Below are 24,445 nucleotides of genomic sequence, written 5' to 3' on the forward strand. Positions count from 1 at the left end.
TTAAAAAGTTATAAAAATTAACATGAATCAATAAAATAAGAACTGATAATTCCAAGGATAATATAGATAAACATGGAATTTCAAAATCCAACAACAAATAATAAAAAAAAATGACATGAATATTCAAAGTTACCAACAAATAATTTTACATAAACTAGCATGGATATTATAAACCTACATTGATATTAGCTTCCAATTGTTTAATTTTAAATTTAAAACATGTCTGACCCTGTCAACTTGAAATTATATATATATATATATATATATATATATATATATATTATATTATATATTATTCCATAAACAAACCACTAACATGTTGAAAGTATTCCATGGCCATATAAATTATTCATATATTTTAAAACGTAAACTAAAGCCCTAAGAACTAATAACTTTCCAAAGGAAACTCTAAACAACTACAAATTAATATGAAACAATTCAAATATTATGAGCTCCCTTTTCTAGCACCAACCGTCGCTTTCTCTCTAAAAAATGGACCTAAGAATTAGCTCTACTCTGAGCCCCCTTTCTCGCACTCTCTTCTCAAAACTCATTGAAAAACCCCCCTCAATCCCGACTCTCTCTTTCTTCCCTTCTCACCCTTCTCCCTCTCTAAAAAATGCCCCAAACCTCTCTCAGCCTCCTCCGTTTTTCCCTTTCCCCAAAAACCTCTCTACCCATACCTTCCCATTCCTCTAAGCTGGAGGTGGTCCTTTCAGCATGGTGGTGACGTGAAGCCAAGGTCAAAGTGGGAGAGCTTTATTAAGGCCCCTCATGTCTGCCCAAAACTCCCTCTCTCTCCATGGCAAAAATGTTAATGAGGCCTTAAAAAAACCAAATAAAGCAAAGCCACCTTTTGGTGGTCTACAATACCACTTTACTTTTCTAAAAATATTTATAATATTAAATAAAAATATAATATATTTTAAAATAATAAAATTTCCTTTTATTTTTAACATGCTCACATTTAAATATTATACATATTTTTTTAATAAAATAATTTACTTTGATAATCTCAAATATAAAAAATAATATAATTAATTATTAATTTATTTATATATTTTATTTTTTTATAATTATTTTTTTTTTATAATTATTTTTAATTTTAATAATATATAAATTATATATTTAATTTTAATTTTTTCATAATTATTACATTGAGAGCAAGTGCGCATATAAGGTGGGCATGGAGGTCGTGCACTAAAGGAAAGGTGGAGTATCCTGCTGATACCCAAACATCATTTAAATTAAAATATCACAATTTCATCATTTCACCTAGTCTTTTCAAGAGTAGCCACTCATTCCTACAGGACTAGACACTTATGTTCAATTCCACCTAACCACTTCTCTCTTGTTTGACCAACAAGCAAAGGAAACCTCCTTGCTATGAGCTTTATATGGTCTCCTTGCACATGCATTCTCCACATGGAAACCAACATCCTCTCAAAATAAAAATAAAAATAAAAGCCTTCCAAATAGGTGGTCTACAATAAGTTGTCTATATAATAATGGTGGCCTTCCAAATAGGTGGTCTTTCAAGAGTAGCCACTCATTCCTACAGGACTAGACACTTATGTTCAATTCCACCTACAACTTCTCTCTTGTTTGACCAACAAGCAAAGGAAACCTCCTTGCTATGAGCTTTATATGGTCTCCTTGCACATGCATTCTCCACATGGAAACCAACATCCTCTCAAAATAAAAATAAAAATAAAAGCCTTCCAAATAGGTGGTCTACAATAAGTTGTCTATATAATAATGGGAAAATTGTGTAGCTGGGCCCAAAAATTAAGAAATGGTCCATATATCTCACATAATTAAGCCCAAGACCCAAAGAAAACTTGAAAATTGATAAGAAGGATATGCAATATTTAATTTATCAAAAATTCCCTTTGGTGGCTTAAAAAAAAAAAAAAAAACAAAAATCCACGTTGGAATTCCATTTTCCCAAATTTTACTTTGTAGTAGGCGCTTTCATCTTCCCCGTTTTCGTCTCTCGTTGTCGGCCAAAGAATGCCCTAATCCTCTATGGCAATTTTGTTACTATCGATCTCGTCCTTCCTGGCCATCTAATTTTAGGTGTAGATAGAGGGGATGAACCTCAACCGGACAGAGAAGGCTACTGGATGAGAGAGAGTGTAGTTGTCACCCTCGACCGCTACAAGGTTGGAAGAGGAGGCTCTTTCATTATTCACCAAGTGCACTTAAATGGAGTGGTGGAATTACTGAATTCCAATAGCACTGACACCTTTAAGGTCAATGGTCATCGTTTCAAGCCATTCATTGAGCCATCAAGCAAGAAAATGAGGAAAACAACCTCCTTGAGCCACAGAAAGCCTAATCAGAAAAGGGTTAGATGGACTTGGTTTCACCAAAGTCCATATTTTTTGTTTAATTTTGTTAATTTAAAAGCTTTATTAATTCTTTTGATTTTAATTTTGGTCTTAAGTTGTGTTATTTATATGTAACTTAATCTTTTTGAATGATCTAATTTAGGAGGAATTGCAAAGAAATTGAAGGAAGGTCGCTTGGAGTAAAAAAAAGTTCAAAAACAAGGGAAAATTCATGGCCTGCGAGATTTCGTAGCCCAAAGGAAGCCCTTGCGAAAATGGCCCTTGGCTCTGAAATAATTTCGCAGCCCCAAGAAGCACGTTGCGAAATCAGGCCTTGGCTGCGAAAACACCCCTTGACTATGAAATGATTTCNGCAGCCCCATGCCCTCTCTCTGCAAAAATTTTCGCAGCTGCGAAACCACCCCTTGACACATGAGTGCCATTTCGCAGCCCCCCCCCTCTCATTTCGCAGCTGCGAAATGGGCTGCGAAATCCCCAAAGCTTTAAAACTCCAATTTTCGCAGCCAAAGACCCATTTCGCAGGGGGTTTCGCAGCTGTGAAACCACCCTTTGGCACATGAGTGCCATTTCGCAGCCTCCCCCCTCATTTCGCAGCTGCGAAATGGGCTGTGAAAATGCCCCTCCACTGCGAAAATGCCTATCTGTTGCGAAAATTAAAACCGTCCCTTGGCATCCATTTTTAAACATTATAAATTCCACATTTCCTTTTAAACCGGTCATTTGAACTTCAAATAGGTGTCATGAGCAACCTTCCATCTGCTCCCAAAAATGAATCTGAAGCACTCAAAAGGCTGCAAAGCCGTCAAAAATCTCTTGTGGGCAAATGAAACGGCACAAACCTTGAAGAACCAGTGGAAAAACATGAAAAAATGAGGTGCGGGAGGCACTTTTAAAAAAGAGCTTTGTAAACAATTAAAAAGTAGTCATTTTAATTTAATATGAATCAACGAAGCTCGACACATAAATAGAAAATCACCCAGTTTCAGGATAACACATTCTTTATTTGCTTCATCTGGAAGTGAAAAGGAAAAATGACTCAACATACGGTGATGTACTTGTTTCATTTGTCTCATTATCCATCACTCCATACTGTCCACACAATTTTGCATTGATGCTGATAAATCCATCTGACAAACAAAACAAGTGAACAGATACCCTCCATTGTACAGCCTTGTACATTTAGTACATTATCCTTGTACACTTGGTGTAAATGCCTTGTACAGTTGTAGGAATTCGACCTAGCTACAACTTAACGAGTTAATATGGGCGGGCTAACCACATTCCAATGCCATGGCTGAGTGGAAAGGGGGCAAATCAAACCCAATTTAGGTTCCTATTCATCATAAGTGTGCGACCACATTACAATGAATGTGTACGTAGGGAATTGAGGAATCACTATGTCCTATGTTCCCCTTAGAAAAATGAAGTGAGAAAGCAATTTTTCCAAGCAGTTCAAATCCTTCAAGATAGGTACCCTTGTACACACTTGTACAGTTAGCACATTTGCATTGTACACTTAGTGTAAATGCCTTATACAGTACCGAATTCCAACATAGCTAAGACCGAACGCGTGCTTATGGGTGGGTAAACAATGTTTCCATTCTCATGGATTAGGGACAAGGAGGAAAAGTTCACCCTTATTTCGGTTCATATTCATCATTGGTAGAGGAGCAAATAGATGAATTAACATGGTGGACATCAAATAAAATTAATGGAATGAGTATGTTAAAAGATATTTCTTAAAATCACTGACAAATGAAATATAAAAATTCTACCTAAATATCATTATTTATTATATTCAACCTTATAATTCTACTAAGTTTGAAAGGTTCTCCCAAATTTGACTAATATTTTATCAACCAAAAGTTATAATTTATATTCTAAATAGATTAATCATAAAAGTCACTATAATTCATATAAATAAGAATTATACTATAAAAAAAAAAAAAAGGAAGCCACCCATTTTTTATATTTTTGCCGATCATCTCTGGTATAAAATACCAAATTTTGAATGACAACATTTACAATATAGAAGTGTAAATATGAATACACACATGTTATTTATTGTTTTTTTACACGGAAGATAAAGATAATTGTAGATGATGGTGAGGACTTATATTATATTCATAATTTTTTTTTTCAATTTCTAATAATTATAGTAGAATCCTTTTTTCTAAATTTTAAAACTTTCTTGGAAAATGTGATACCATATATAGTATAATCAAGAACCCTATATCATGTGACAAATGATACTATAAAAATTAATGGAAGTGTATGTGATATCCATAGTTAAATTTACTTTTTTAGATTTATTTTATTTAATAACAATCTCTTATATAATTCTTGTTCATTGTATAACTTATACCTTATAAAGACTGTGTGGTCTATTAACACAATTATTATTCAAAACCTTTAACCTGTTATTAGGTAAGTTTTACAACTTGGTCACGTCAATCGCTTTTACAAATTAATTTGATGTTTTATTTTTCAAATATTAAAATGATTGAAAATATACTGCAATAGTATCTTATGCAATATACCTCATTTGAATTTTTGTATACTTCTATCAATGATTTTGTATATGAAAGTTATTCTATGGTAGACTTAAATGCAAAACATAAAAATAAAAAATAAAAAATTGCTCATACCAATCACCTTTCCCCGTATATTAACAAACATCTACATATATATATAGGAAATGGGAATCGAGGAAGGAGACTATTAGGCTCACTATGAAGCTCTTGTAGCTTTGTAGGTTTGCAGGTGAATCATTATTTTAAAAGGTGATGTCAATGATAGAGAGAAGGAGGTGATGTTGATGTAAATGATGGAAAGAGAGTTGACATAAATGAGAGAGAGAAAGAGGAAGAGAAATAGGGGAAACTAATTTTTATTTTATCAATACAAGTAAATATTACTCAAGATCCAAAAAAATTTCAAAAATAATAAAATTTGATGATTTGAAAATTGTAATTTATACATCTATATTTATTACTTTCCTCATTTGTTTATGTTAGGATGGTTAAGTTAAAAGAAATGTCATGTTGAATATAAGATACATGCTCAAAATTGTTAAATTATATATAATGATCATATCTATATTTTTAAATAAATATAATAATCTAATTATAATTTTTTAGAAATTTTATAAAAAAATTACAAAATTTATATAAGGATTTTGGAATCCTCAAACTTGATATTTTTTTGAAATCTAGCTGGACTTGAAGAAGATTATTTTATATTTTTATTTTTCAATGTCCAAAAGTTAATCAAGAAGTCAAATATCTTCACTAATTTTCCCATCTGATTTCTTTTTTTAGAATTTGTATTTTACAATTAATAACACTTATACTATATAACATTATTATAATCATTTATAATTACTAAGTACATATAGGGCATAATAAATATGAATAGGAAAAAAAAAGCATAAAAATATTCATATGACATATTAGAAAAATATAGTCCAAGTTAACTAAAAACTATTGTAATATCACTTTTAGATGTAGTTTAGGTAATATCAAAATTATAGGATCACATTGGCATATGTTCCATGTTGTAGTATTAGCTAATGAATTTTAATTTGCAACCAGTTTTTTTCACTCATGATAATCTTCTATTTTTCTATTTTAATTATTATTAACAATATATTTCAAAAATCAATTTTTTTAGTGAGTTATAATTAAAGTGTAAAAGTAATTTTGAATTTTGATGGTAAACTAAAATTTTATAATTTTACAAGAGACATTCATAATAATAATAATAATAATAATAATAATAATAGTTAATTGAAATTAATATTATTCAATTACTCTTAGACTTTAATTTAATTTAATTATTTTTATTTATAAAGTTATAATCCTATTTTGATTATAAAATAATAACTAATATTATTATAATATGCATTTGTGAAAAACTAAGTTTGAGGTAAGGAATCTTTATGCTTTATGCTTTAGCTGTACAAAATAAATACTCAAATGTAAAAGGAAATATATTTATATATATTTTGAGAGGATGTGAGTATCAAAGTGGGTCAATGTTCATCAATTACAAGAAATAAAATATAGCTTTTGGAGAGTTAGTGGTGCAGCACTAAGTAAGAGAAGTGGCTTTTTTTCCCCATCCTTTCATTCATTATGAGAACTACAAGTCTATATGCCTAGAGAAGTGTTTGTTTAGAGCATAATGATGTTGTGAACGGGAGACAAACAATCAAACCTTTTGGTGTTTGCTTGAAAGGGAGGGTTTGGATTTACCAACTCGCAACTTGGAAGTTGGAACTAGGTTCAGTTGTTGAAACCGAGGGCTCAGGAAACTTCCACTGCATACAACAATTAAACAAGTCTATTCAGAATTTATAAAAATTTTCAATGAAAAAAAAAAAAAGACAGTCCTTTAATTAAGCACGTAGTACATACCCATATAATTCGTGATTTTTAATTTGTTTGTTTAATAATATTTTTAATCACTGTTACTCTTTTTTTAATTTAAATATAAGTTAGATTGCATTTTAGTCCTCATATGAATTCTCATCACCAGTACACTTCAAAAGGCGTTGTGATTTATTAAGAATAAAATATGAATGATTTAAAAGACTACCAACTTCTCAAGTTTATAATATTTATGGAGTTTGTGGGAGCATGAAGACATCAATGTAGAAGAGAAGGCAAGACACATCCATATCAACAGGAGCTTAGTTGCAAGCGTCGTCCAATGCTTCAATCAGGCAGATTGAGCTTTTGTGTACACACTTGTCAGTAGCCCAGAGGAAAAGGACCCTACATTTTGCACTCTTCCAAATCTTTCCTCATGTTTTTTTTTTTCAAATTTACACGTTCCAATCCATTCTTTTCACTATATTATAAAATCTTTATTATAAAATAAATATTTTTTTTAGACTCTCTCTCTTCATAGCTATTCATTTCCCTACCTACTAATTTCCTTACCAAAAAATAGGGGACTGGTTTTGGGGGAAATTCTCATGTGTTTCTTTTGAGAGGTAGGTCTGAAAGGATTTTTTAGGGAGCTTTCAGAAAAACAAATGGGGTGAAAGAGAAGAAAGAATAGAGAAAGAAAGAGACTTTGGGAGAAGGAGTCTGGACTGGTTTTTGGACAGCTCTGGGGGGTTTTCTTTTGGAAACTGTGGAGAGCGAGGGAGGTCTGGACTGGTTTTTTGGAGATAGAGAGAGCAAAAGAAGCCGAGAGAGGAGGCAAGAAGCAAAGAAGATAGGATAGTGCTCTCAGGTATAACCATTATAGCTCCCTACTCATTTCATTTTATGATACTACTCTTGATCCTTTTACTGCAATTATTTTGAATGTTGCCCTCTGCCTACCTTTTTGGATCCTCTAGAATGTTGTTCATTTTTTATTTTTTAGTTTTTGAGGTGAAGAGGATTTAGAAGATAGAGCCAAAAGAGGGACTTACGGACTGGCAGTAGGTGGTGAGAAGATCTAGAGATTTCTCTCTTTTTTGAGGAGATTTAAAAATAACAATGCTTTGACATGAAGAATTATTGCAAAGGTCATGAATAAGGTTAAATTCGTAGGATTTTTGGGTATAATTGACAGGGCACAATGGACTTAATTATATATGTTCAATTTGGATTCCATTTTATGTGTTTCTCATGGAAAATGAATGTGGTGCAAGAGACTCTAATATGATAATTTTTAAGAATTTTCTTATATTACAAAAGTTTCTAAATATTTACAGTAGATATCTTTGTTGTGCATGTTGTATAATTTTAACCTCTTCTTATCAATTTTCATTCATTGATATAAAGAATATTGGTTATCTTAAAGATCAATTCTATATACATAATTAAAATTAACAGCTAGTTTCTTGATCTTCTAACAATTTTCCTCTCCATTTGTTATGGTGTTGTCTTGTAGACTTGTTGAGTGGTTGTTGAGTAGCTGATATTTCTTTGCATTAAGGTTAGTAATAATTTGGGCTTCACTTCTTCTTATATTTGATTATATGCTTGATAATTCAATTTGTGAAGTATGTTTTCCTCTTTTTTGTTATGCATCAAATTAGTTGATTGATCAGAATATTTTATTTCTTTATATGAATCTAGAAATACATACTTAAATTTTAAAAAATATTTCTAATAGTGATAGCATGTTAATATTCATATATGTAGTATTTATTTTCAATTTTTTCCCTTATATAGGAAATACTTATTATGTTTTACTAAATTATTTATGATATTAAAGGTTCAATTAATTTAGCATATTATTATGATTAGAAAATTGTGCTAAGAACAAAAAAAGGGCTATGTGTCACATACTACCTTGAGGTTGTTGAATCATTTTTTTATTTATGAAATATAAAGGACATTCTCTCTTATCTATATGGTTATAATGCATCAGTTTTCTTGCTGAGTTTCCTAGTTAATCCGAATCACTAAATTGCCGCACAAATGCTGATTCGCAACATGTGACCTTATTTAAAAAATCTTGCAAATTATATGATTTGTTTTAGAAGCCTTCTTGAACACATGCACATGTACCTGATTTACAAAAAAAGTTAAAGAAGTAAATTTCTCATTTTTATTCTTCATATATGCATGCATAAAACCTTAGACTTCCGTTCAAGTATCTTTGTGTGACAAATTTTTTTCTTATTACATGTTAGAGACATTGAAGTTGTCAAAGAGTGAAAATGGTCCTATCAATGAAGTAGTTTCAAATTGACAACTTCTTAATTTGTCTAACATGTGATTAAAATTTTGTCTACAAATTATGCTTGAATTGTCCGGTTGGACAGTATAGGATAACATAATGTCTATGAAATCACCCTCATATGCTTCGTTCATTTCTTAAAATTTCGATAACATTTCCTTTTGTTCTCTGGGTGCATATTTGGACAAGGTTAAATAATGTCTTGCCCATTTCGTGTACTTGGAGAACTATGGGGAAATGCTGTCGAAATTTTGTTGAAGTAAAACGAAGCTTATTAGTGGTTGAGTCATAGGGATTATGCATTCCTATATGGAATAGGAACTACCACCTAAATTAGGAAGTTGGATATATTAGAATGCATAAGACACTCATCATATGTTGATATGCTCAAATTATTTTTTTTTTTTTGTGTATTCTTAAATCATCATGGTCCATTTTTATTATAATTTTTATTTATAAGGTTTATGTCTTAGGTAGAAAATTTATAAACTTATTTTTTTTATTCTAATATGAACCTTAAGATTCTCTCTTTGTTGTTGAGATTTTAACTTTAAGAATAAGATTCTAGAAGGCCTACAACACAAAGTTAAGATTCAATGTAATTTGTTTTAGAAGCTTTTTGTAACTATATTGGTATAAATTTTAACTTTTTTTTTTCTCTACAATTTTGATCTTTCATAGTCATACCTTTAGAGAAAATTACTAACATTGGAATGTGAATTATAACTTATATCTTCCTTCTATTTAATGTTAGGTAGAATAATAAGTACTTTAATATTGTCTTTATGTGTTTATTAAGACATCATATTATAATTCATGAATCTATAGTGTTCACTACTTCTTAGTTGGTTGTTATTTAAGTGAGCATTGACATTATAATGATCGTATCGTTGGTTGATAATCCTTATTGAACTTCCCCTATGATTTTTCTTTTCCAAATTTTTTATGGATTAATTAATTACATTGTTGGTTTTTCTTTACCTTTTGTCGGTTGTTTTAAATTGATGGTCTTGAGTTTCTATCAGTAATATTTACCTAGAATCGTAACTTCAAGATCCAATGCAACATACAGGAACTACTATTAACGCATATAGCTACCAAGCTCATTAAGGAATAAGGATTTCATATATGTGAAAATAGGAATTTGCCTATGCAAAGAACAACACCTCACCTTTGCATCATTCTATCACAAGATAAACTAGTTGTGCATGAGCAATTTCTTTACTTTATATGTGTGAGTATGACCATGTAATAGCGAGACTATGACCACATTGTTTTCACTTAATTTATCTCATTTCCTTATTTCACATATGGTATATACAAATATGCATACATACTTACATACATATGTGTGTGTGTGAGTCTAAATTTATGCCTATACATCATTGATGATTGTATCAGATCTAAGAAGATGGATAGGAGTTGGATGCAACTACAAAATAGACTTTGTAATGAATATGTTGAAGGTGTGAGAACATTTATTCAGGCAGCAAAGCAACACTTAAGAGTGGATAATAAGACACGTTGTCCATGTCGACAGTGTTTAAATGTAAGATTCCAAGATTTGATCATAGTTGAACAACACCTAATTAGATATGGGTTTTCAAGTAGTTACAATAGATGGATACATCATGGTGATGAAGTTGAAGGTGTTTCACATGCGCAGCCTGATATGTGTAGTGATAGTAATGGGTGTGCGATCAATGACAACTATGTTGATGATGAAATTAATGATGCAATAAATGATATGCATGGGCCAAGAAATAAAGAAGTTAACTCGAATGAATCTATTGGTCATGAAATAGGTAGAAATGGGAAGAATATTGATTATTTGTTTAGTGAAGCTCATCGAGAGTTGTATCCAGGTTGTACTAAGTTCTCAGCTTTGAGTTTTCTTGTAAAGTTGATGCACATAAAGGTTCTTAATCGATGGAGCAATAAGTCATTTGACATGTTGCTCGAACTACTACTTGATGCTTTTCCAGACGGAGCAAACATTCCAAAATCACATTATGATGCGAAGAAGATGTTGCGAGATTTTGGTTTAGGATATGATTCCATTCATGCATGCAAGTATGATTGTGCATTATTTTGGAAAGAGAATGAGACGTTTCACAATTGTCCCGTGTGTAACGAACCAAGATATAAAAATGGAAAGATCCCTCAGAAAGTGTTACGACATTTTCCATTAAAGCCAAGGCTACAAAGATTGTTTATGTCAAGATATACATCAGCTGATATGCGATGGCATAAGGAAAAAAGATTCCATGAAGATGGAGTGTTGAGGCATCCGGCAGATTCAGAGGTATGGAAGGATTTTGATAATCAATATCCTTGGTTTGCTCAGGATGCTAGAAATGTGAGGTTGGGCCTTGCAACTGATGGTTTCAATCCATTTGGTACTATGAGTAACAACTATAGTATGTGGCCAGTTGTCCTTGTGCCATACAATATGCCACCTTGGAAGTGTATGAAGGAAAGTTTTTTCATGATGTCATTACTTATTCCTGGGCCACATGCTCCAGGTAAGGATATTGACATATACTTACGCCCTTTGGTAGATGAGCTTAAAGAGTTATGGCATGATGGTGTCCATACGTTTGACATGTCAAGTGGAGATTATTTTCGCATGCATGCATGTCTACTATGGACTATACATGACTTTCCTGCTTATGGAAACTTGTCTGGTTGGAGCACAAAAGGGTATAAGGCATGTCCTACTTGTAATGAAGACACATCCTCACAGGGCATTAGAAGCAAAATATGTTATATGGGTCATAGGAGATTCTTACCTCTTAATCATAGTTGGAGAAGGAGTCGACAACATGATGGTAAGCCTGAACATAGACCACCACCTAAGACACTATCTGGTGAGGATATTTTACAACAACTGTCTCATGTTTATAATTCTAGGCCTGGTAAGCATATAAATAATAAAGACAAGAAAAGGAAACGAGGGCCTGAAGAATTAAATTGGACGAGAAAGAGTATTTTTTTTAGTTGGAGTATTGGTCAAAACTTAAGATGAGACATAATATTGATGTCATGCATGTTGAGAAGAATGTCTGTGATAATGTGGTCAATACCTTGTTGAACATTGTAGGGAAGACTAAAGATACTGAGAAAGCTCGTTTGGACTTGGCTGACATGAAGATAAGGAATGAGTTACATCTTCAATAAAACCTCATGCATGTTATACCTTGACTTTCGAAGAAAGAAAAGAATTTTGTAAGTTTCTAAAGTCAGTCAAGTTTCCAGATGGTTATGCAGCAAACATATCTAGAAATGTAAACATTAGCGATGGGAAGATTTTAGGGTTAAAATCTCATGATTGTCATGTCTTGCTTCAACGGCTTCTCCCTGTTGGTATTCGTCCTTACTTAAATAAGGACATATGTACTGCATTGGTTGAATTATCTGGATTCTTCCAAAAGTTATGTGCTAAGACATTGTACGTTGCGGACCTAGAAAGATTAGAGGAAGGAATTGTCATAATATTGTGTAAACTTGAAAGGATATTCCCTCCGGCTTTCTTTGATATTATGATCCACTTAGCGGTGCATTTACCTCGTGAGGCTAAGCTTGCTGGACCAGTAAGCTATCGGTGGATGTATCCATTTGAGAGGTATTTTACATACATTTAACTATATTAAAAAATAATGAAATTTATGTAATGTTATCATGTGATAAATAAAATTGTTTTTTTTTTTGGTACTTTTCTTTCATATTTAGGAACTTGGGCACCTTAAAAAAATATGTTAGAAATAAAGCTCGACCAGAGGGTTCAATTGCTGAAGCATACACTGTGAATGAAGCTTTAACATTTTGTTCAATGTACCTTCATGGAATTGAAACATGTTTCACTCGAGATGAAAGGAATGAGGATAATCGAGAAGAACAAGCTAGTGGCCATTTATCTATTTTCTCACAACAAGCACGACCAATAGGTGGTCGACAATTACAGCAACTTTCGAAAGAAGAATTGGAAAAGGCACATTGGTATGTCATAAACAATTGTCGTGAGTTGCAACCCTATTTAGAGTAAGTGTTAACCAATCTTGTGCGAGTTGTTTAAATATGTTTTTTTTAGAGCATTTGTGTAATATAACACCTTATATACACACTTTTGTGAACAATGCACATGTAGTGAGCACTTGGATGAGTTACGAAGGATAAGTGCTTCAAATTTGGAGTTGGAACAAGAAAAATATTTTCCTAAGTGGTTTAAAGATCATGTAAGTTATTAATCATGTCTTTCATATTTCTTAATGGTAGAGTATATATTTTAACAACAACAATTAAAATGCATTTTTCTTATTACAGATGAGACAAATGCGTATTAAGCATCCATCTGAAGTCACGAAAGAACTATATTCATTGGCATGTGGACCAGATGCTCGAATTCACACATATACAGGATGTATTGTAAATGGAGTTCGTTTTCACACAAAAGATCGTGATGATCATCGAATTACCCAAAATAGTGGCATTTGTGTTTCAGGGGAGCATGATGGAGAAAATGTTAATTTTTATGGTGTTTTAACCAATGTGCTGGAGCTAGATTATTTATTTGGGTATAAGATTATCCTTTTCAAGTGCAAGTGGTTTGACACAAATCACCAAAGGAAAAAAATACAACAAGATCCACACTTTACCATCATAAACATTAGTTCTACTTGGTATGAAAATGATCCATTTGTACTAGCTACTCAGGCTCATCAAGTGTTCTATCTTGATGATTATAAAAATGGCCAAAATTGGAAAGTTGTGCAAAAGGTTCAACATAGACACTTGTGGGATATTTTAGAGGTGGACAGTAATATAGAAGTTGATGCAAATTTTGACGAGACAAACAAAGATGATGCTTACCAAGAAAATGAGTCATGTGATATTGAATGGTCATTTGAACTAGATGATCAATTAGAACGTTTTGATCGCATTAATGTTAATCCAGAAGTCATAAATAATAACATTTTGTGTATGGGTGATAGAAATGATGATGGTGATGATGATTTCATATGCGATGATATAATAGAAGAAGATATCATTGTTGATAATGATAACATTGTGGAGGAGTGGCTTTCAAGTGAAAGTGAGAGTGACTAAACATGCAAGTATGATATTTAAATGATACTATGTTTTCCATTATCATGTTTTACTAATTCATTTGATCTTTACATATATATGTTTTATTCAAATTTCATTATTTTATTGATTACAAGTTCTCACCTTATTAATAATAGCTGCCTTTCTATATACATATTTTCAGCATAGTTGTAGATGGCTCCTGGAAAAAGACCACGTCCACCTATCATACCTAAGCAGTTAGAGGATAATGTGAATGCAGGTCATATCGATTTTTAATTAAAATTAACTTGTTAAAATATATGTTTGACATTTTTTTTTGTTTAATGAGTTAATGATGTCAAATTAACACTTATACATTAAAATGCTCAGCACATAAGATGACAAAGAATGACATTCAAAGACTTAGTACTGATCAACTCAGCCAAGGTCAAGAAGGTATTCCTCCGTTAGTGCAAACTAGTGGGACATGTAGGAGGTTAAACACCAACCTCACAGTGGAAATGATTTTTGACACAGGTAAAGAAGTTGAAATACTTTATATAAATGTTCTAAATAAGTTCATGTAGATTAACAAAATATATGTTCTTGTCATTATTTAGCACAAAAGAGGACACGAAGTGGAAGGATTATAGGTACAAGTCCAATCAAGGAAGCTAATAGAACTCCTCCAAATGTGCAAGTTGATGTTGCTCATACTAGCCTCAACAGAAACTCCACAAGTAAGCATGCATGTTTAATTGGTTTAATTAGATATGTTGAAATAAAAAATTGATTTTTATTTTTTATTTTTTTATTGTTGTAGATGTAACAATATTGAAGGTATAAAAATATAAACTTAGTTAAGTCCCTTTGTAATTGATAAATTTATTATTAGAGATTTAATGTATTCATTTTATTTCATATGTATAACTAGATCAAATTGCTATACATTTAACTTCAATGACTTAATTTCTATTAATTGATATAATTTCTTAATGCTTAGCACGTAAGATGACTGATAATGATAGCAAGAGAGGAGGCATAGACCGACAACTTCAAGGTGTTGGGAATCTAGAGAACACTACAACTAATGCGACATTGCAAGCCAATGGAACACATAGTAGGCATCAAAACAACTCCACATGTAAGCATATTGAACTAGTTTAATTAGATAAGTTACCTCATAATTTGAAATTGTGATTGTTTTATTACTGTTATATACTTACTAGTGCTAAAGCTATAAAAGCGTAAACTTGGCTAACTCCATTTGTATTTGCTCTATTCATTATCTTAAAATCCATTCCTTTTTATTTGAAATATAACTAAACTAAAGTGTTATAATTTATTTGTATGAAAGAAAAAAAATACCTATATTATTTATTATTATTTTAAATGTATTAGACTATATTATGAAAAATATGCTTTGCAAAATCATTGTTTATAGAAACCATCTTGGTGTTGAACAACATCATATATGTCATTAATTAATTTGTATAATTTCTCAATGCTCAGTACGCAGGATGCCGTGTAGTGATAGTCAGAGAGTTGATACATTTCTACCTATGCAAGATATTGAGAATGGAGATGACACCCCAATTCCCCCTCCAACATTGCAAGATTGTGGGACACCAAGAAATGTTAACAAAAACTCAACTCGTAAGCATGTTGAATTGGTTTAATTGGATAGGTTAAAGAAAATTTGGAATTTTTCTTCTTGTTGTCATAGACTTAACAATATTAAATCTATATAGGCATTAAAAAAACTTTAACTTTTATTTTTGAAATATAGTCAAATTTAGTCTAAATTATGCTTTATTAGTATGTTTGTTTAACAAATTTCTTTATGTTCAATGAAGTTATATGTGCTAATTAATTCTTATAATTTTCTAATGCTCAGCTCGAAGGATGACTCGTAGTCACAGTCGGATAGTTGGTATAGATGAACTCATGCGGGGTTTTGGGAATGTAGAGGACACCATAGCCCCTGCAATAATGGACACGAGTGAGACACCTTTTGATCCCAATAACAACACCTCTACCATGGATGCTGATTCTACCACTGGTAAGGATGTTGGATTAGTTTATATATGTATATATATACATATATATATTCAACAGGTTCAGTTGCATCACCTGAAATTATTAATTTTCATTGTTTAAGTTGCATTGAAATTAAATGAACTTTCTACTAATATAATTTAATCACAACAAACATTTGAGACTTTAGTGTACATATGGATATACTTCTATGTAAGTTAGATTATCTTATGGAAAACATCATAAATAGAGATTAATCAAGTTTATGTGCATTACTTAAGAAACACATTAATTTTCATAGTTTTTTATTTAAGTTGAAACAAAATTAGATGATCTTTGTACTAATATAATTTAATCACAACAAACATTTGAGACTTTAGTGTTATGAAAACATTTTATTGGATTCACTTCTATATAGTTATAATATAGAAATTATCTATATAAGTTGGACTACCTTATGGAGATTTTAATAAAACAATTACTATAACAACATTCTATTTGTTTTTACAAATATTTTATGTGAACTAATTATTGTTAATGATCAATGCATAGGACGTAGGAAAGTTCGGGGGACAGTCGAGGTGTTGGGACAGACAAATTGATCCAAGCAAATGGAAGTCGACCACTTGGTGGGGTTGAGATTAAACCCGAAAATAATGCTCCGACTGGTGTCAACAGTAGTAGAATGAAATCTGAAATAGGAACCATTGTAAGAAATTATGCACCATTGGACGTTGAGAAGTGGGCTGATATATCAGAAAGTGACAAAGTTTTCATGATGGAGAAATTGCAGGTATGATGCTTGAAAATATTCCTAATTTGATGCATAATTTTTCCATTACTAATTAGGTTTAGTAATGAAATGATAATTTATATGTTATATGTATACCTATGCATGTATATGAGTGAAAATTAATGTAGACCTTTTTGACTTAAAGTTAGAAATGTTAAATGAGTGTTATACTAATTTAAAATTTGTGAGCTTGCTATTTGTTAGATTTGCTTTGGTATTGATACCATATGGGTGTATGTTTTTGCATTATTATTGTTGTTGTAATTATTATTATTATTATTATTATTATTATTATTATGGTAATTTGACTTCCATTTTTGGAAGATGTGAGATGTAAAATTTTATGTTATATTACAAAATATATATATTAGTTTGAGCCTATGGAAAACAATACTTTATCATTATTTTCCATTTTCTCCTTAGAGGTAGAGGCAAATAAAATTTAAGTTTTAAAATTACCAGGAAACATTAATTAACTATTCCATGTAGATTAAATAACCAACTAAAAGTAGTTAATTTCTAGTCCTTGTTTTACCATATTAATGCATTCTAACTTTAAATTTTGTAAGCATGTGATCTTTATAATTTTATTACCTTCTATTTTATCCATTACTATCCTTACACTATCATGATTTATTCTAATTATAAAGTTTTGTAATCATCTCCAACTAAAATCCCATATAGAGTTAACTTGTCCTATTTTTTCTTATATTTTTTTCATTCTCTCTAAAATATCTAAGTATTAGTCCACTATGAATAATAATAAATCAACTTTAGTTTATTGACTAACCTTTCTTTGGTTAATAATCTTATTGGCTTAGCTAATTGTGACAAAGAATAAGAAAAATATCTAACTATTGTACTAAAAGTTTTATTTATAAATTTCAATTGGTCATCTTATTTGCTTAGAAGCTTAAATATTTCTTACTTCACTATTTGTGTTCTAGGAAAAGTTTATAATTGATTTTACTCAAGATCATGTGAAAAAGGCTATAGAAGGCAAAATGGCTGCAAGATACAGAGATCACAGAAACAAGTGCCACAAGCATTTCAAGAAGTACCCAACAATAGCTTTGGCAAAGCAGAATCCATATAAGCATGTTAGTGATCAAAAGCAGTGGGATTGGTTATGTGATAGATTTGCCTCAGAAAAATTCCAGGTAAAGATTTCATCAAAATCTTGTTTGGTTTGCTTTATCATGTTTAACATGATATTATATTTTAATATTGATACTTTGATCTTAACTTTTAATCATAAAGCGACGCTCAACATTGAACACTGAAAACAGAATGAAGTTACCTTTTACTCATCGAGGTGGATCACGGTCCTTTGTACAACATGTGGAAGAATTGGTAAAATTAAGAGAAATTATGTTATTTTTATTAATGCTTTTAAATTGTTGATTACTGTACTTCACAAATGATTTAACTTTATTCTTTAGTTTAATGAGATATATCAACTTTTATCTTTGGAAATAATTAGCTTATTAAATGCTTAATATTGTCTTTATTGTATTGAATCATGTGTTGGATCTAATATTTTGATTCCATCCTTTAACTAAAACTATTGTTATTATGTATAGATTTTGGTCATTAAAAGCTATGGTGCATTTCATTACAATTCCATACTCTTAAGACTTGGTATGAATGACAATATTAAATATTCTTCTACTTGCATGTTTTCGTTAGCCTTGAGTTTAATGTTCATTTGTAAAACAAATGTATGTCTATACAATGATCACTATGTTAAACTTGAAGTAGGATAGTCTTTTTTTATATATAAATATCGAATTCCATACTCTTAAGACTTGGTATGAATGACAATATTGAATATTCTTCTACTTGCATGTTTTCGTTAGCCTTGAGTTTAATGTTCATTTGTAAAACAAATGTATGTCTATACAATGATCACTATGTTAACTTGAAGTAGGATAGTCTTTTTTTATGATGTTAACATTACTTTATACATTAGAATAAGTCCATAGTAGCTATAACAAGGATGTATTTTTTTAATATATTTTTAGGATGAATTTAAGGTAATGAAATTGAATTGTTAAATTTATATTTTTGTTGCTTGTATATGTATGTTATTAAGAAAATAAAGGAATAGTCAACAACTTAAGTAGGTGTCAATAAAAACCATGACTAGAAGGCATGTATACTTGTAGCAAGAAGATTTTCAGCTTTTACTAGTTGTGGTAGTGATTGCTTGGGAAAAAAAATATGGACCATTTGTGATTTTTCAAAAATAAAGAAAGGCATATAGCCAAGGTACTATTATATTCATAACATAGAAGGGTTCTAGATATGACATGTCATGGGCTATGAAAATAGGCCTAGTATGGTCAAGGCATGTTAAGCCTTGACCATATGGTTCCTTTATAAAACCAATTTTTGCAGCCTTCTTTTTTCAGTAGGTGTACACATTTGTAGAGATGATTTATCCCTTCAATATTGTGGATTTGTATTATACATATAGATCATTCAAAAGATTAAGTTACATATAAATAACACAACTTAAGACCAAAATTAAAATCAAAAGAATTAATAAATCTTTTAAATTAACAAAATTAAACAAAAAATATGGACTTTGGTGAAACCAAGTCCATCTAACCCTTTTCTGATAGAGGTTTCTTGGGTTTTTCTTTCCATCACTACTTTCATCCGGCTCCTTTCAAAAACCTTTCAACTATGTTTCACTTTTTCTATATCTCTATATGTATGTATTCATAACTATTGTTTGAATTAGAGATTTTAAATTATTGGTTAATTTATGATTTTGGTGAATGATGAAACCTTGACCACTTGTAGCTAAGGGTTTGAATTAGATTGTGTATTATACCATGCTTTTCATTGAATTTTGATCTTTCCATCATTCTGATTTTTAATTTTGCAAATAGTTGGTATTTGTAGTGTTAGATCGAAGGTTTAGAGTTTTTCTACGTTTAGCATTTCACAATGAACTTATTTGGCCTTTGTTGATTACTTTGATCAATTTTTATACTTATTTGCACATACCTTTCATGTCATGCAACCAAATTGTATATTTTATGTTCTATCTAATATTCTAGATATGTTTCTTGATTTGTTTTCCTTTTAGAATAGGGAGTTTGACTTGTAAATTTTATAATATGCATTTTTTTCTTTATACAAAGCATATATATTTGTTTCTTTCTTTTTAAGTGAGTCAATTTATTATAAATATCATAATTTTGGCTAGAAAAATAATAATATAACAAAAATTAGATTATAATACAACATTCAAAAATGACTTACTTTCTATTACAATAAACATAAAATAAAAATCTGGTTGTTTAACTTGCATAAGAGATCTTTCTTGTGTGACTCATGAATTTTGATCACCATAGATGCAAATTTATTTGAGAGGTTCTATATAGTTTATTGTTTCTTAAAATTATATTTATATTTTTTTTTTTACTCATTCTTCATGTTGTTATCTAGGCACGACACATCGGACAAGCGCCAGGACAAATAGAACTTTTCAAGTTAATGCATTGGACTTCTCAAAATGGTTGGATAAATCAAGAAGCGGAGGCTTCTTATGTAAGTTTTCCTTATAGAATCTTCAGCTTGCTTATTTTTTTATTTAAATATGATTTTCAATTTGTTTCTAACTTGTAGCTTAAGTAGGTCACTATACAAAATTGGTTTTTCACATTATGTAATTTTTTTATTTTCATTTGACTGAGTTTAAAAATGATAGATAAAAATGAATTAAATTGGTCTTATTAAATTTTGTGATTCTATATATAGTAGGAAAATTTTATGAAATTCTATAGAAATTCATATGAACCTTCCAAAAATTTGCCATAGTCATAAAGAACATGCTATGAAACTTAAGCAAATTGTTTTTTTCATGAAATTCTATAGAAATTTATATGAACCTTCCAAAAATTTGCCATAGTCATAAAGAACATGCTATGAAAAAGTTTCAATTTTTTTTTCATGAAATTCTATAGAAATTTATATGAACCTTCCAAAAATTTGCCATAATCATAAAGAACATGCTATGAAACTTAAGCAAATTGTTATATATATATTCTCTTTTTGCAATAAATTATAGTTGAATTAGCCAAGTTGCCTATTGAAAAGATTTTATTTAATTAGTTTGTGTTTTACATTATTTTACATTTTATTTTTTTTTGTATTTGTAGGAAAAAATGTTAGAATTGCAAAAGCAACCAGTGCTAGAAGGTGGTCAAGCCTTGAAAGAGGCTGAAATATGTGTTCAAGTGTTAGGGTCAAGATCTGGATATATCAAGGGCTTAGGTCATGGCCCTCGACCACCCTCATCCTCATCGAAATCTACACATAAGTCACATCGAGAGATAGAATTGGAGAATGAGCTTAAAGCAACACGAGAGCTTTTACAAAGTCAAGAGACTCGAATCCAGCACCAGCAGTCCCAGATAGCTCAATTAGCTAGTTTTGTTAGTGAAATGCGCCAACACATGCATATTCCAGGATCAAGCTCAAGAAGTTCATCTCCTTCAGATGATACACCGCTTATGGATTCTTAGTCACACTTCATGGATGATGATTGACATTTTCTCCATTAACACTTGGTTTGGAGTTTTTTTTGGACATTATCTTTCCTTGACATGTATATATGGTACTTTTGTTTACTGCATTATTTTTTTTTGGATGTTATCACATTTTGCAAATGTGTTATTTTTGTGGCCACATTTTGCACATGTGTTAGTTTTGTTATCACATTTTGCACATGTGTTAGTTTGCTTGCTACATATCAATCTTTACTATTTTTATTTTTATTTTTTTATGTTATCACATTTTGCACATGTGTTTGTTTGCTACTTTTCTTTTACTTTTAGAACTTATGACATTTTACAAATGTGGATGTCAGTGCTTACTATTTATTTATTTATTTTGTATATGTGAATATACCAAAACTCTTTTGCATTCAATGGAATATTATCAATTATTTATTAAAGCTTTGTTGTCACATAATTTATTTATTCATTTGGAGTTTTTAATTATCAATTATGTAATAAATTAAGTTATAAAAAAATTTAATTGTTTACTTAAGTTTTATAATTTAAATTTAAATTTAAATATTGGAATATATCAATTGAATATATTAAAATATGATGACAAAATTATTATATACATATAGACAAAAGTTCATATGTTTAGAGCCATTTATTTATTTTTTTGTTAAAATATGACCTGAATTTCCAACGGGGAAATAAAGTTTTGTTTCAAAATCCATTTGGCAACAAAATTATAATTTTGGTCATTGTATGTGTCTAATTTGGCGACAATTTAATTAATTATCAAGAATTTTTAGCAACAAAATTTTGAACATTTAACAACAAATCTTTTCATCAAAAAATAGTATTGGAGACAACAAAAAAATTATGTCTCTATAAACTATTAGAGGTGAAACATTAAATTTGTTGCAAAAACTTTTCGTGACGAGGATAAGGCGACGTTCATGAAACAAAAAAAAAAAAAAAAAAAAAATTGTTGCAAAAATGTTTTTGCGACAATATTAACTTTTTTGCGATAAAATAATTGTGTCGCTAATAATCATATATCTTGTAGTGACATATTATGATTTTTCATTCCATTTTTATATTTACAATTGCATTATTACTTATATAAGCATTCATGTCTATATCACTTGTATTATATATGACTTCAATGCCCAAGGAGTTGTATAGAAGACCCAAATCATGAGTTCTTTGTAAGATGATAAGTTGCTCACAACTGGTTTATGAAATTAGGACATAAGACTATAGTACACTACTTTCTAATTAGAGGGAGGATTCTCATTAGTCATTGGATGAGTTTCTAATGGTGAGTGCGCTAGTTGTATGGTTACTTATTAGATAAGACCTATGGTAAGTCACAACATTCGCTATCTAGTAGTCATGACTTCATCAAGCTACTATGTTGCATGAGCTCTCAACTCTGAGAGAATATTGAGCTAGTATTAAAGCCTTCAGTTGTTTTGACCTATGGGTGAGAATCTAAGGTGGTCATATATTCCCTACATATTGGGTCACTATTAATTAAGGTAGGTATTCTCTTAAGATAGGCTCCATGATATCTCATAAGATTGAAACAATGTATCCCCTTAGGTGATCCAACTAGTAATTATGTAATATGTTGCCTTAATAATTTCTTAAGTGAAATTTGACAAATGTGTTTTAGAGACTAGAATATGTTAGTTGATTACAAAATAAGACGATTTAAGACTCAATTATTATAGAGATAATCTCTCGAGTTTAATAGTATTTACATTGTTGGATTATGGACACTAGTTCATAGGGAGTTTGCAACTCAATGTACTTCCATAGGGTATTGATGCGCAGTCTACTCACTTTAGTGAAGTGTGGAATCAACTTTATAATTGGATTTTGAGGGAGTCATTATTTTCTAATGGGTTCAAGTGGTCCCTATTTGTGCTCATATTCTTTATTAACGCAAAGTCTTATGGTGTTATGGAGAATTAATCATTTTTATGCATAAATGTGCTTTGGTAAAAGTGAAAGGTTACATAAGATTTTATGATTAATTATTTTTAGGTTTTCTAGATTGGACTAATTAATTTATTAGAACTCATGAGGGCTAATTAATTAATTAAAACCTACCGGGCTAGATTAAGTGATCTAAGCCCAATTTGGGCCAAAGTGACCTAAGTCCAAGTTGGGCCAAAGTCACTTAAGCCGATAAGAAAGTCTATGTAAACCCTTTTAAGGGTTTAGGGTATGACACACAAAACCATTCACAAATTTGGTTTTCCAAAAAGCCTTTTTATCTCTCTCACTTTAGATATGTGTAAGACAAGTGAAGTGCCAAAGTTCAAAGAAAGAGTAATTAGGTAGAAGATTGCAATGTGTTGAAGATATTCTTCATCAATTGAAATTTGATTTGGGAACATCCAGATCAAAAGTAAAATTTTTTTTTATCACTTAGATCTTAGTTTTACCACTTTATTTACCTTCTTAATTTGTGATTAGATCTAGTATCCCTAGGTTATTAGATAGTATGTTAGCATGTGACTATGTTCTAGGGGTTTTCCCTAAAATATTGGGTTTATCAATGGGATGGGACTATCATAATTTATTGCATACAAAAATAGCTACAAAAAAGTATTGAAAGAGATGATACGCATGTAGTAATGAGTAAGAAATGCAATAGATTTCTAGTTTTTGTTATTTACTTAAGAAATTAAAATATGGATGAGATCCTTATATTAAGAACCATGAATCTTTTGATATATATGTATACATACATATCACTAGGTATTGTTTGTTTTTATATTAAAATTTGAATAGGCCTAAATTTGACTTAAATCTAAGTAAAGCTTGCTAGTCTACGAGTTGAGTAATCTTGATTCTGCATAAGTTTAAATAGACTACATTAATTTATATGTCAACAGATAAATAATCCTCCTATCTTCAAAGAAGCAAGTCAAATAACAATTTCAAGAAGCAAATGATTTTTAGTAAGAAGAGTT

At 30.4% G+C, this 24,445-nt stretch overlaps 1 protein-coding gene across 1 annotated transcript; it reads left to right on the forward strand.

Annotated features, from left to right (window-relative positions):
- The first annotated feature begins 7,577 nt into the window (after positions 1–7,577).
- On the forward strand, positions 7,578–21,479 carry LOC117908288. Its single transcript, XM_034821900.1, has 10 exons — positions 7,578–7,598; positions 14,311–14,388; positions 14,499–14,645; positions 14,729–14,848; positions 15,112–15,252; positions 16,006–16,178; positions 16,705–16,938; positions 17,886–18,098; positions 18,199–18,291; positions 21,114–21,479. The coding sequence occupies exons 2-10, from the start codon at positions 14,322–14,324 to the stop codon at positions 21,477–21,479; spliced, it is 1,554 nt and encodes a 517-aa protein (XP_034677791.1). The 5' UTR covers positions 7,578–7,598; positions 14,311–14,321.
- Positions 21,480–24,445: the final 2,966 nt, after the last annotated feature.

The sequence above is a fragment of the Vitis riparia genome, chromosome 19, assembly GCF_004353265.1.
Source record: "Vitis riparia cultivar Riparia Gloire de Montpellier isolate 1030 chromosome 19, EGFV_Vit.rip_1.0, whole genome shotgun sequence".
Classification (NCBI taxonomy): domain Eukaryota; kingdom Viridiplantae; phylum Streptophyta; class Magnoliopsida; order Vitales; family Vitaceae; genus Vitis; species Vitis riparia.

Coding starts and splice junctions, on each gene's coding strand:
- LOC117908288 (XM_034821900.1), top strand. CDS start 14,322: ATGGCTCCTGGAAAAAGACCACGTCCACCTATCATACCTAAGCAGTTA. Junction 14,646..14,728: donor GGAAATGATTTTTGACACAG/GTAAAGAAGTTG, acceptor GTCATTATTTAG/CACAAAAGAGGACACGAAGT. Junction 16,179..16,704: donor ATTCTACCACTGGTAAGGAT/GTTGGATTAGTT, acceptor CATAGGACGTAG/GAAAGTTCGGGGGACAGTCG.